The 14,267-nt window shown below is 37.4% G+C and overlaps 1 protein-coding gene across 1 annotated transcript in view; it reads left to right on the top strand.

Annotated features, from left to right (window-relative positions):
• The window catches only part of b3glcta (beta 3-glucosyltransferase a), a 71,507-nt gene that overhangs the window by 3,681 nt on the left and 53,559 nt on the right, over window positions 1-14,267 (top strand). The window contains exon 2 of the mRNA XM_031727770.2: window positions 6,748-6,785. Within this exon, the coding sequence (XP_031583630.2) occupies window positions 6,748-6,785 (38 nt within the window). The remainder of the gene's footprint in view (window positions 1-6,747; window positions 6,786-14,267) is intronic.

Below are 14,267 nucleotides of genomic sequence, written 5' to 3'. Positions count from 1 at the left end.
GAAATGTCTGTAGAAATATAGCTATTAATGTTTCTTTGCTGCCCACAGGTGGCTGCAAATCAAATTAATTCCTTTGACTTTAATAAATAACTGCAGCCTCTTGTGGCAGGCAGAAAAAACAACATGCATACATTTCAGCACATGGCATAGCAACCTTATTAACTCGCAGATCAGTCAGGATCTGAACTTAAAAAATGTTTTGTTCTTTTTCTTCTGCGTATCCTGCTGATCACCTGTTATACACGGATTTAAGATTTATATTTCAGACTTGTTTGTTACTCCACCTGAGCTGTGAGATTTAACCAGACAACCGCTGCTCAAAACCTCAAAGACCCAACACAGTCTCCATCAATTTTCTCACAGAAGACTTCACCCTTATATAGAAACATATCGATTGCCATGCTGTAAAATGTGTGCTTATGCTGTCTTACTATACCACTGTTTTTGTTGTTTTGTCAGCTGATTACTTACTCCCTCATTAGGTTTTGACGACCCGATGTGCTCTCATTTTGGCAGACTGTGTACCTGTACATTTGCATATTGTTGAGAGATAACCTGGACAACTTTCCTCTCCCATTGGCAACATGTTTTGTGATGTTGCACTCATATGGTTGTGACATGTCAAAAAGTAGCTATGCCTAAAAATATAGCCTACTTTGTCATTCACTGTGGGACCATGATTTTAAATATGAGCATTAAATATTATTAAAATAGACTTAAAACTATTGAAACTGTTGGTTAGTTTGATATGTGTAAACTGATGTTATAGATCTGGTGGGGTCATTTTCTTATAAAATCATGTTGGGAGGCTACACACATCTTTATGTACAGTATATGGTGCCATCATTGCAAAATGTGCTCCTGGAAACACCTAGTTTCATTAGAAAAAAACCACGACAAAGGCAATTTCCTGTATTTTTTCCTGTCACTCTAAATGTCTGCAGCCAGATATTGACACAGTAACTGGACTTGACAGATCTGTAGCTCAGAACAAAATGAAGGTCAAGTTAAAGAATGGATGTGGTCCAACTTATGTTTGCTGAGTATGGCATTGTCCTTGTCCATTACTTTTTAATATATTTGCGGAATACAGCATCTTAATCTGCTATATGAGCCCTCTGCAGCTGTCTGGTTGTTGTTTTCACCTTGTGAGTTTGTGTGTGCATGTGTTTGTGTGTCATTCTGGCAAAATCTAATCTTGGAGACACCCACTATAGCAGTGGTGGTTTTAGTACTTTGGCATCTTTATATATCTGAGACAGTCTGTGAACTAGACATGAAGCTGTATAAACAAATAATAATTTCATGATTACAAAACTGTTACAAAAGTATGATAACATTTATTTAATGTAATCAGCATTTATATATTTAAAAAACCAAACAAACAAACAATAAAACATTTGCACTGAGAGTGAGCGCCATAGCGCTAACTGGATTACGTGTTGCTAGTATGGATCCTTGATGGCTGCTGGCGGTGCTCGAGCTGGGAGAGAAAGTTTAAATTTAATATGACACAATCTCAGATGAAGCTTCTGCATCTTGCATGCCGAACAGTTTGCAGAGCAGTTGTCAAAAAATATAAACCAAATGAATTATTACAACTGTGTGTGAAACTGTGTGCCATCTGTGCCAGCCCTTTGAGGAGATTTACTTATAATAGCTTTTATTGTTCTTGTTGCTGCTAAGTTCTATAATTTTTCGATGAGCAATGCTGGCATCCTGAAATCATCTTACCTCACATATAAGTTATGGTAAGTTTTCTTCAGCCTGGGGTTATTATTGATCATTACTGATGAAAATTCATCATAACAGCCCTTGATGTGCTGCCCCAGTGGTTGCTGACTGTCACTAGGTGAAAAAGGTTGCTGCATCAAAAACCTCCTTGTGATTGCCTTGGTCACTAGCAGATCGACTTGTGCCCAAACTCCACCAGTGACAGAAACATCTGCAAAAAAGGTTTTTGATGCACCAACATGTAACTTTTTGTGACTGATTTCACCCACTGTAGCAACTGCCAGCAACCATTTGTCCCTATTCCCACCGAGGGTGGAAACAACAAGCTTGGTTCCCCATTAGAGGCAAAAACTAACAGGTGGTGATATGCGACTCAAATTTAAACGAATGACTCAACCAAGCATCACTAGCTGCTCTTGTTAGCTGAAATTTATGTGACAGGAAAAGAAGATGGGGAAGGAAATTACTGATGTATTTCCATATAGTTTGGCCAAGTATATGATACCAGTTCAAACAGTTGAAAAGCGATGAATCAAGCAAGGAGAAGTTTCTTTAGTTATTGTTAAACTAGTGCTTAGAAGTTATTTTTGACTTTTATTTTAAATTCCAAGGGAAACCCTACCTAGACTACTCTTGCGCTTACACTTGACTCATGATGAGTCACCTCTATTGTACTATAATGCTGCTGCTGCTGCTGCTGGGACCTTGTTTCAATGGATTCACACTTCAAATTAGGTAGTCTGTCATCAGTGACAGTAACTCATTGGAAAAGAAGGGTAGAGAATGCACTTCATTTACTTGCACTCATAAATGCTGCTGCCTGCAATGTGCAGGCATTGATAAAATGTTGTGCAGTTTTTTTTTTTTTTGTGTGTGAAATATCGTTATCACAAAATTTCTTGAAGTTTCGTGATATAATTTTGAGGCGTTATTGACCACCCCTAGACACAATCAATGCCAAAGTCTGCCCGCACAAGTAGGAAACCAGAAGGGATCCGATTTTTAATGTAGAGGGAAAAGAAAAAGTAGGAAGGGATCCTAACATTTAGCATATTTGTGATTCTTTCTTTTAATTTACTGTGAAGTAACCCTGACTCCAACCCATCTATTAGATATGAATGGCAAAATTGATCTTACCAACAGAGCTTCATCAGGGGATGTTGGTAGTGGACTTAAACGGTATGATGGGATTTGGATGTAGATTCCAGGCACTGAGCTGCAGTCACACAGTTGTTAGCAGAAGGATAGCAGAAACTATGAAAAGGAAGGTTTACAAAATTGTACAGAGACGTGATATGATGTGTGATTTGGAGATGTTTCACTGACAAAAAGACAGTAGGCGGAACCATAGGTGGCAGAGTTGAAATGAGTTGCAGATTAGACACGAGAAGGGCAGCTCAGGGTAAGTGATTTGGACACAAAGTTAGACAGCCATGGTTGATGGTTTGGACATGTACTGTTGAACATGGAGCTGCCAGGCAGGAGTAAAAGACAAAGACCACAGAGGGGGTTAATGGATGTAGTGAAGGAGGACATGCAGAGTGTTGGACTGATAGATGAAGATGCAAGTGATGGGGTCAGATGGTCCACTGTTGCGACTAAAGGGAGCAGCTCAAAGAAGCAGAAGATTAAAAAAAAACCTGTGGCCTGGCTCATGTTGTGATGATATTTTCAAAACATTTAACATTAATAAAGCAGGATGAAAATTAACTTTGTCTTTAACTTGAAGATACTTAATGATTGAAATAGGCCAACATTAGAAAACAAAGCAGTTTTTCCCCACCTGTGTTATTCAAGTCAAATATTCGTGCATCTTTTCTCTCGTTTCATTTTCCTAAATGTTTGTTCTTTTTACCAGCCACTTTACAACATATTGTGCCAGGTAGTGTTGTTGTGTAAACAGGAGGGCTATGGATGGCCTTTCAGAAGAGGTTGGTAAGAGCTGAATCCATGTTTAATGGCTCTCAGCTTGGCAGTGTTTGCGCGCTGGTCTCAGAAGTGGTTTCTGGATAGCAGCCCTGCCACATATATCAGCACTGTGAAGCTAACAGGATTTTAGATTTTATTGTTTTTGCCAAATTAAATAACTTTGTTTTTTGAACCACTGCAGCTGCAGTTCAGAGCGTTCTCTATTCAGTCTATTTGGAAGCCCTTAGTTGTCTCATGTTGCTTTGAATACCCCACATGGACATGGTGATTATCAGAACTCTTTTAAAGCAGACACTGATTGCTAATTTGCATTCAAGTTAATATAATACACCTGAATAACTGCCTTTGTTAATGCGATTTAGTTACTTCAAAGCACTTTTCATGTGGTGTCTCTATTTTTCCCAGCTCCCTCAGTGCCCATTAAATGCTGGAAGTAATTAAAGTCAGACACTGACCAATTGTCAAACAAGCAAGCCATTGTTTAATTACTATGAATCCATTTTTCATTAGCAGGAAATGGCTCTCAGTAGAACCCTTCAACCTGTTTGAATTTAATAAAGTATCTAGCAGCTCTGCATACATTCTTTGTGAGAGTCTTGAATTTGGATTCTCCTAAGATGAAACCCGAGTGCAGCGTTTCCTTGATAATTGCACCGGACATGTTCTGTTATTACGACAACAGCGTATATTCTGCACAGGCTTGTTTAAAAGCTAAACCATTCAGAGCTGTCATCATGTAAAGGAATTTCAAGACTTTCTGAAATCAAAGCCACTTCATCTCAGTGTGGCTCAATTGAAAACACGGTTGGAAACAACAGACTTGATTATGCAGGCTGAGGAAGCAATGAGATGGAGGTGCTCCAGTCACCGCTCCTGATGTTATGTATGGAGTTATTCCCCCTCTTCCTTTCTGTGCATCTCTGCCTCTCCTCTCCAGGGTGAGCCATGAAAAGATGGGAATTTTGAGCAGAGGTAGCAGAATGTATTGTCAACTTGTATGTATTCCTGTAGGAAGCCCAGTTTCATACCAAATGTTGCATTTTTAATACTGACAGAAACCAGAATACAATATCATGATGTTGTGTGTAGTGTCTACATACCTAAAGCTTTGTTGGCTCTCGCTTTATGTTTGTGAACTTCACATAGCTTTTAGGATATACAGATATTAGATAATGATGTGAGGGGAGGGGGGTGGGGGTGTACAAAATTGAATTTTGCTGGCTTCTCATGTATAGTGAAGAAAAAAGGAGGCAGTTTAAACCAGATTGTGATTCTCACTATGCAAGATTTGTTATTTTGAGCTTCTCATTTTATAAATACCGGGCTCACCCTCTTCTTTCTTTTTCCTTTTTCTTTTTCTTTGGGCACCCTGTGTCTGTAAGATGCAGACTCTTTTTGTGGGAAATGTTTGAAGAGAGAGTTACCTGTAAAATATAATAGTCTAAAAAAATCAAAGAGTTGTCAGTAGTGCTGGTCAATACATTGCATTCTTTATATTCATTGAAATATGAGCACGGACCACATCATAAAAGCTGCCTGAAACACACTGGAAATCCATTTTATTTGCAGACACCATGATTTTACACTCCAGAGGGAAATATTTGACCTTGTTCAGCAATGTTTGAAATAACTGCTTTTCTTTATTCCGGGGGAAGTTGCTATCCAGGATTTTTTTTTTTTTCTATACTGAACAATGTTGTTGCACATGCGTTTATCTATTTGCTTTTTTTTATGTCAATTTATACCCGTTTTATCTGAAGTATTTAATCAGGAAATGAAACCATTATTAAGTCATTTCTTTCACATTAGCCTAAAAGTTGAGCATGATGGTTCATTCTGCACTATTATATAATGATACTAATGTTATTTCTAATTAACAAAGTCACTGCTGAGTCATTGTGGAATTTCTTTTAAGACACTATGTGCTGTGGAAACAATGTTTTGTTTCTCTGTTAATTATTTGAATGTCATTCATGTTTGGTTGATTTAACAGCTCATCAGCATCATCTTTTGTGACTTCTCTCCATTTGTCTTATTTTGTCCTTGTCACACAAACACTTTAAATTAACTCCAAACTGCTGTAAACAGTAGCAATAAACAGGAGTTATTTATTTATTTATGAATGCAAGAAAACCTAAAAGTAACTAGTAAAAATCAGACAGTCTCTTACGTCTTCAGGAAAAATAAAATCTGTTCATTTCCTTTAGATAGTTTGAAAACTGTCAGCATCCACTGTTATTTTCAGTGTGTTCATTATAAGAATAATAGCAGTCACTCATTTTGATCTGGTAGCTTCATTCCAGGCTTTGCAGACAGAAGTATTTAAATGTACTTTTTGTGCTTGTTGAATAATTTAAGTTAAGGGTTTCCTTACTATGGCTGGAATCAATATCTGACCAAATTATGGCAGAGTGGTTCGCAGAGATTGTATCAATCTTATGAAATACAGATAGTTATATCTTTTTCTGTAGAGCCTATATTTTGGATATTACAGAATGGTTCGGTTGAAGCTCGAAAACCTATCTGCTGCTTTTAGTTTTTAATGTGAACTCTCTGTTGACCTTTTTAATGGCCACAGTGCAGTGAATCAGCAGAGGAAATTTAACAATTTTTATGTTATATCGTCTAATTAAAGTCAGATTTAAAGCTGAGTGATGTGGGAGTGAAGGCAGTGTAATTTAATATAAATTGCTTTATTAATTCATTCTCAGCAACGCTGCCGTTTTTGATGTATTGATTTGAAATCCTGGGAATCTTTCTGAGAAGATTTTCTTGTCTCTGAATCGATGGCAATGTAATTGGATAGAAGCTCTCAAGGCTCTAATTATAATCTCGAATGGTGAAATGCTACGCTTTCAGACATCCAGCAGCAACTCGGAATGGAAGAAAACCCTGAAATACCTTTTAAATATGTTGTTTTTCCACAAATAATAATAAACAAGTTGTTTTGTTTTAGCGTTGCATTTGTATGACAACTTTTAGATAGTGAAGACTGAAGCACAAAGGAGACTGTTTCACTTTTGAATATTTTATTTCTTTTTGCAGGATTATTTGGAATAACATAATCTTTTTCCATTGTTTCAGTTCACCTTGCTGCTGGCAGCTCAGGAAAAGACACAGAGGTAAGAGAAAGAGTTGACCCCCATTATTCTTTGTTTCCTATGTGAAAATTAAAGTTGATATGATACCTGATACTTTACACTGTCAGTACACTGAGGTATTGTAAGTAGTTAATCATTTGTTTCTTGCTTTTCAGTTGTTCGGGAAGCCTCCACTTCCTGACCAGCTCAAATTAGCCATGTTTTTGTAATTGAACGCGTATTGGCCTCTAGATCAGAAGTTTGATTTGCTCAGCACAAAGTCGATTTTCTGCAAGTTCAGTGTGGTTTTCTTGCTCTTGCACTTTCTGTAGTCTGCAGTTGCTGCGTGATAAATAATTAACATTTTCAGTTGCTCTACTTCTTATTGGTGTGAGAAGATGTTGACAGTAAGCCTCCTGGCAGAGGTGCTTAGCATCACAAAAACGGCAAATTACCATCTTACTTTTTTACTGATGTCAACTAATTCTTTTCCTGCTGAGGATGTTTTGCTCTTTTAGTTTGACACTTTTTCATTTTTGTTCCCCCATGTTCTTATAAATGATGGAGAAATTGTTTTTAACTAAACCTCCAGTGTGATCCAACTGAATATAAATACCCTAAAACAGTTGGTTCTTTGTTGGATTGTATTCATGAGAACTGCAGAAGCTATTGGCATCCAATTTAAACAAAAAAAGAAGGCAGTTTCCCTAATAAAATAACCAAATTATTAGCGTATCTATTAGAAAGGATACTCATTCAAATCATGATCTCCTTTTTTAACTAGGGAACCATTTGGCACAGCTGCCCATCAAAGTGATAAAGTAAAAAGATTTATATAATATCCACCCAGGAGAAGAAACCCATTAGGGGCACTGAAAAGAGCTGAGTTTTTACAACAATGAAAAGATAATCAGAAATAAAATTGCTAATGTGCTGAAAAAAAGACGTGATTGTGAATCATGCCACAATGATAACAGCAGAGAAACCAGTTTATGGAGTTCCTTTATGTCTAAACTGCAGCAATGAATCTATTCATACACTTAAATGTCTGCAAAAAGCACGGGGAAACAGCTCAACATTTATTTCTGTCTTTTCCTATATTTACCCTTGCCTGAGGTTGCTAATGGTTTTGAAAGCTCATGATCTCTTTATACTCCCAGCATATGAATTTCCTAATGCACTCACTGCCCACTGCACAGGCTGTGGCTAAAGGGGCAGGGTAGGTCACCCACTGCTCAGAAGTTTAGTGGTTCAATAACCCCTACTCCAGGCTGCACGTCCAAGTGTCCTTGCACCATGTTTACAGTGAAAAGTGCTGCACTGACGTGTGGGTGCATAGGTGAATGTTGCTTATAATGGAAAGCACTTTGAGTGTGTAATTAATAGAAAATCACTATATAAAATCCATTTACCATTTAGAAAATTTTAGCAGGTTTCTCAGACATAAAGACACTTTGCTTTCTGTATATCCATTTGTTTTATTTAGCGTGTGTGTTTTGTGTAACTCAGGTCAAATGCAGAGTGTGAACCAGGTTGTTTATTTCCTTTTTAGATCTTCCGAGCTGAGAAACAACATTAACAAATTAGAATGGAATACAAATTTTTAGGTCATGGAAGTGCTCCAGTTTAGTTATGAAAAGTCATAAAATATAGATCAGGGCCGTGGCAGGAGGCTTGAAGGTCACTCACACATAAAACATTTTGCAACATATCCTTAGAAATTAGTCAAAGTTTAAGAAAACAACTTTAGTTTAATGTTTGGAATTTTATACCGTTTATGAATAAAGCAACTATTAAATGCTTGTCCCACTGATAGTTATTGACATTTTACAAAAGTGCTTGTAGAGCCTTTTTTGTGGCATGGGTAATATGAAAAACAACAAATGTTTCCTGCTATACATCAAAAATGAGTTGTTTTTGCAGTTTAGATTTTGCTTCCTGATTCTCTTGTCCATATTCATATTCATTTATTTTTGGTTGACATTTTTGTAATCACTTGTTATTGTGCAATAAGTGGTTCCGATCATTAACAGGGCCTCATCAGTGCAAACACAGGAAGTGCTTACAGAATCCACTAAAAATAAGCAAATACTAATTGGTATATCTAATAGAAATTTCAGAAGCAATAAATATGTAAATGCCATTGTTTAGATATTTAGTAGAGTAAGCCTTTTAAGTAAATTACTGCTTCTTCAGAGCTTATTTCACATGATTTTCAGACCAAATGGTCAGCACAGAAGATCTGCTGCTGCATGAAAGAGGATTCCCCAACTGACTTCAAACAGCTGCGCTCATCAGATCCGAATAAATCTGCACGGCTCGTGTGGTGTGTGATATGGGAAATGCTAATATCAGAATGCAAAGAAGCAACAACCAATTTTACTGCTGCTTACTGTTTACTCCTTTCCAATGGAAGAAGAAGTTTTGCTTCATACTTTGCTTTAATCAGCTTTTTGATTACACCATTGCAACAAGAGACTCATCATATGTAATTCAGGAAACACAGTTGCAGCTGTAAATATCGGTGTAATCAGTTGTCGTCTTTCAACACAGTCAGTGTCTTGCATATCGACCCCCTCCCCGCCTCCTTTTTCTTTGAAGATGGCCTGAAGCCGCTGATAACGTGCAGCAGTTTGAACTGAAAATGACTTGGAGAAGGTGGCAAAGGCAAGCACAGGTGCTGTGATTATCTGTCGCTTCAGGGCTTCAGAAACAACAAGAATACTACACATTTGCTTATGTAAGCATAAGTACCTTGATTGTGTGTACTTTGAGGACTCATGAGGAAGGATGCAAGAGAACTATACAATGTGAGAACAAACCTCCTGCTGATGGTCCTGCAAAGCCAGTGAAAAGCATTTCTCTAATGCTTGACTTTGAGGCTTTGCAAGTTATGAATACACTTCTAAAATTAAATACATGACCCAGCCTGAAAGCATTCCACTCTGAAAGGGTCAGCATCACCTTCTGGTGGTGTTAATATATGTGGGGGGGAAAGCACAGAGCAGTCATCTACCACACATATGGAGACAAGCAGAACAAATGTAACTGAAAGTGCATCTTTGTGAGTCAATGAGTTATTTCATGTGTTTTTGAGAGTAAGTGGTATAGTTTCACGAAGTTATATAATATAAACATTTTCTTGAGTTTGCCTGTACACTGTGCAGGATGGGACATGGTGTTCCCTGAAGGTAGGGACAAGCATTCCAGTTAGTCCAAAATGACATAGTTTCTTTGTGAAGTAATCCAGATAACAAATATAACAACCACTTATTTTCAACTGTGACCGGCACAGAAGAGTGCTTTTTGTCTTTTGTAGGTTTTAAGTCTTGAGTACATTTCAGTGGTTGACATAATGATTAGTCTTGAAGATAAAGAAAAGTGATTCCTTAAAAATGCACTATTTGACTCACCGTGTTTGATTGAACAATAACACCTTCCCCATCGTTTGCAGGTTGTTGTTTTTCTGCCAGATTTCATCTGTAGAGCCTAAACGGCTGTCACTAGAAGCAAAAAGAGTTTTTCCTATTATTCCTATTCTCTTCACCTTGGGCAGTTGCTTTGCAGAAATCAAACTCAAGAAGAGACGTCTGATGTCTGAATCATTGCTTCAACTCGTCTGCAGTGACCTCAGCTCAGGAAAAAAGATTATTTCTTTCTCAGATAACAAACCTTTGTGAATGCTGTCAATATTCATTCAAAGATCCCACAGCACCTGGAAAAAAACCCAAGTACCAGCAGTTCCCAGATATTACACACTAATTTGCATTAAGCTCCAACATTATCTATTATATCTGGAAATCTCATGTTTGGAGAAAACCTGTGTACACACATGCAGCTCTAGATTAGCCAAAAGCATTTAATCTTAATTCTTAGTAGCCCAGTTAGTCTTTATCTGAATCACATTATGTACATCATTGCTTTTCACGGTCAAAAATACTGTAATTTTTTTATAAGTTATTATTAATAAAGTTTTTATCATTAAAAAAGGAGGCAAATGAGCTTATACCTAAAGCCTGTTTCAAACGTGCACTTAATTCCATTAATCAGATGGCATCTAATGTGTTTGCTTCAGGTCTTAAGTCCTTATAAAAGTCACAGTAGCACTGGATCAAACTTTGTGAAAAAAACATCACTTTTCAGTCTATCACAGGTCTGAACAGCAGACTGTTGTCTGCAGTAACGAAAAATAACTTGATGTACTATCTAATCTTGAATAACAACAATATCGTCTCTATCACAATTGAGGTCATGTCTGATTGAAACCGTGAGGAACATTAATCTAAAAATTTACCTATATTGAAAGAGAATACCATCACTTAAACAGATTGATGATCAGTCATGTTATCAATCACATGTATAAAAAAACGTAATCTGTTTTGACTGGCTTGTCATTGTCTATGTTTAATTGACAGCAGGTACCAAGCACAGGTAGAATAGACAAAATACAACAAACAAGCCGTTTCTGATTCCTAAGCCAATTAAAGTGCATTCACAATTACCGTCATGTGAAAAGGAAAGGAAAATGACAGTTTTCAAAGGACTGTGTGGGTCTGTGAAGAACCTAGTACACCCCAGGATTCAGTAGCTTATACAACCACCTTTAGCAGCAATAACTTGAAGTAATTTTTTTCTGTATGACTGTTTTCAGTTCCTCATATTCATTCTTTATAACATTGCTTCAGTTCATTGAAGTTTGCATACATTTATATATGCACAGTTCTCCTTAAGTCCTGCATTGTAATCAGAGGTCTGGACTTCAGCTGGGGCATTGCAGTACCTTGATTCTTTTCTTTTTCGGCCATTCTGGTGTAGATTTGCTGCTGTGCTTTGGATCACTGTCCTGTTGCATGATCCAGTTTCAGTCAATCTTATCTGTTAGATGGATGGCCTCACATTTGACTGAAGAGTGCTTTGATATACAAAGACTTTATGGTGAACTTAATGATGGTGGCTACAAAGAAGCCCAAAGTCACCACCACTTCACCAACGTGCTTTACAATTGGTATGAGCCGTTTGTACTGATATGTTGTGTTTGGTTTTTGCCAATCATGACGCTGATTATTATAGCCAAACATCTTCTGTTTGGTGTAGCCTAGCCAAAGGACATTGTTCCAAAAGGCTTGAGGTTTGTTCAGATCTTTTTTTTTTTTTTAAAGTCATTCTACCCTGTTCTTTTTAGACTTTTTAGGCTTTCTCCTTTTTCTAATTGTAGTTGCCGAAACTTTCACATTTAGCATGCAAACTGTAGAGCCTGAGTTGTAGCTCTTGGGTTTTTTGCAATTCTCTGAGCATTACTCGGTCTGACCTTGAGGGCAATTTTTAGTGGGAAGTCCACTAAAAAAGATTGTGTTGACATACACCTGAATGCTGCAGAATTCTAAAACCTCCACATTTACGATGGTGGTCACAGTTGCTGATGATCAGTTGATAAAATGTATCTGATTAGCAGCACCTGGTTGCTAATTACCCTCTTAATTTCTATGGAAATAGTAAAGGTGTACTTAGTTTTCCTGTGGACACTTTATTTTTCATTTGACTGGAAGTGTTTCTACCCAGAATGTTTGTTTGGGATCAAATTTTGAGGAGAAAAATGGTTTAATATCCCAGGTAAAAAGTCATTTTATTTTATGAAGTTGTTTTGTTGAAAGATCTCTTTCCTTGAAATGCAATTGAGGATGAAGTGTAGATCTATATTTGATCATAACTTTTTGGGGACAGGAGCAAACTGTCACTGTTGTGTATGGATACTGTTTTGTTAGTTTACAGGTAATGAAACCCTAAACAAATCAGCGACTTTTGTTTGTGTGTTTATATCCTTCAGCAATGGCTCCATAGTGTAGTGGTTTACATATTTGCCAAATAAGCAAACACTGCCGGTTCAAAACCCTTTGGGGTTGTGCCAGAGAGGATATCTGCCATTAAAAAGAAAAAAAAAGATCTGCCAAATCAAACATTCGAAGATACTTGCTGTGGTGGACATTTGTGAATAGGGAAGTAGCCGAAAATAGCTTTAATGTTCCATCAATCAGTAGCCATGCCAGTTTCTTCAAAAGCTAATTAATCAGTAAGTATGATTAAAAGAAAATACAATACTGCTGTTAAATAGAAGCCCACATATCTTCATCTAGTTACTCTTAATAACAGTGGAAAGTGTTTTTAAATGGTCCTCTGGGTTTTTTTTTTCCAAATGGCAAGTATGCCAAAACATGAGAGGAACAAGCTGGGGCTAAGATAAGTAGTATTTTTGTTTGTAAGTAAGATAAGAAGGAGAGTTTTGTATGAAAGTTAATGTGGGTTGTTGTCTGAAGTCTGTGCCTCTTGTGTGTAGCTGGCTGCTGTCTGGTTGTTACTGTGACCATCTGCCTTTGATCAAATGGTGTCATTATTGCTTTATCCAGACATGGTTTAAAATGGGGTGTTTTAATTAGCTGTGCAGAAACAAGGTCTCCATCTATGTCATCAGAGGACTAACAATATTCTGATTAATTTATGCCGAGATATAGGCCACAATCATTAGGATTGTAATGGTTCCAAAACTAAGACCTAATCAGTGATACAAACATCCACAGTCTCGTATGGCTGTTCTATCTTCCCGTTTCACAAAGTTGTGCCGCCCACCACCTTTCCCACCCGGCCTGACCAGCTGCCACAACTCTTACTGCTGGTAATGAATGGATGTTACAGAGAGAAATGTTGCAGAAGTGTATCAGCTCATTGGATGAATGTAAACACAGACACGAGGGGATTATGTGTAGCAGCCATCGCAGAAAATGGAAGGATCACCTGCAAAAATATGTTTAACTATAGTCTGTTTAACCCTTTTTGTCGTGGTATAAATAGCATGTGTAAAATGCACTGGCTGAGAAACAACTTAATGAATGTAGGCCTACTGGTATACAGTAGGTCTACCTGTTAGATACATAGGTGTTGGTTAAATTAATAAAGAAAAATGTGTAGTCCTGTGTGATTGATCTCATTTTCTAAATGTCTAAATTTCTAAATAGGTAAAATTTCGTCAAAAACATCTACTCAGCTATGTTATGAAGAGGCCACGGAGCATAGTGTGACCCTAAATAACCTACACAGCAGGGCTTGACAATAACGGCTGCCCGTTGCCCCAGGCAACCAGATTTGGACCACTGTCAACAATTTTGTGCTGTCTGGTCGCCTGTGTTGGCAACAGTTCTCCAGTGCTTAGAAAAGCAAAGCTAAATCCCTCAGAGAACAGTCTTCAAACTAAGCAAAAGTGCCCTCGTTGAACTATTTCACTGCGTGAGAAATAGAAGAAAAAATGAATAATAACACAATAGATCGGTATTATTGCCAAATAAGACAAGTCAAATCTCCGGAAAAGTTTATGAGTTAAATACTGTGTATGTTTGGAAATAAAATGCACCTCAAACTCTGAAAAAAATTACTTCTCCTGATAAATTCAATATCAGTTTGGGCAAGGAGGCAGTGGCAAAAACCAAAGCAGCTGGTCCACCTATGGAAAGATTAATCAACAATGCACTTCAACTA

Source organism: Oreochromis aureus, linkage group 14, assembly GCF_013358895.1.
Source record: "Oreochromis aureus strain Israel breed Guangdong linkage group 14, ZZ_aureus, whole genome shotgun sequence".
Taxonomy (NCBI): domain Eukaryota; kingdom Metazoa; phylum Chordata; class Actinopteri; order Cichliformes; family Cichlidae; genus Oreochromis; species Oreochromis aureus.
The sequence above is the reverse complement of the archived record's forward strand: the minus strand, read 5'-3'. Positions and strand labels throughout refer to the sequence as shown.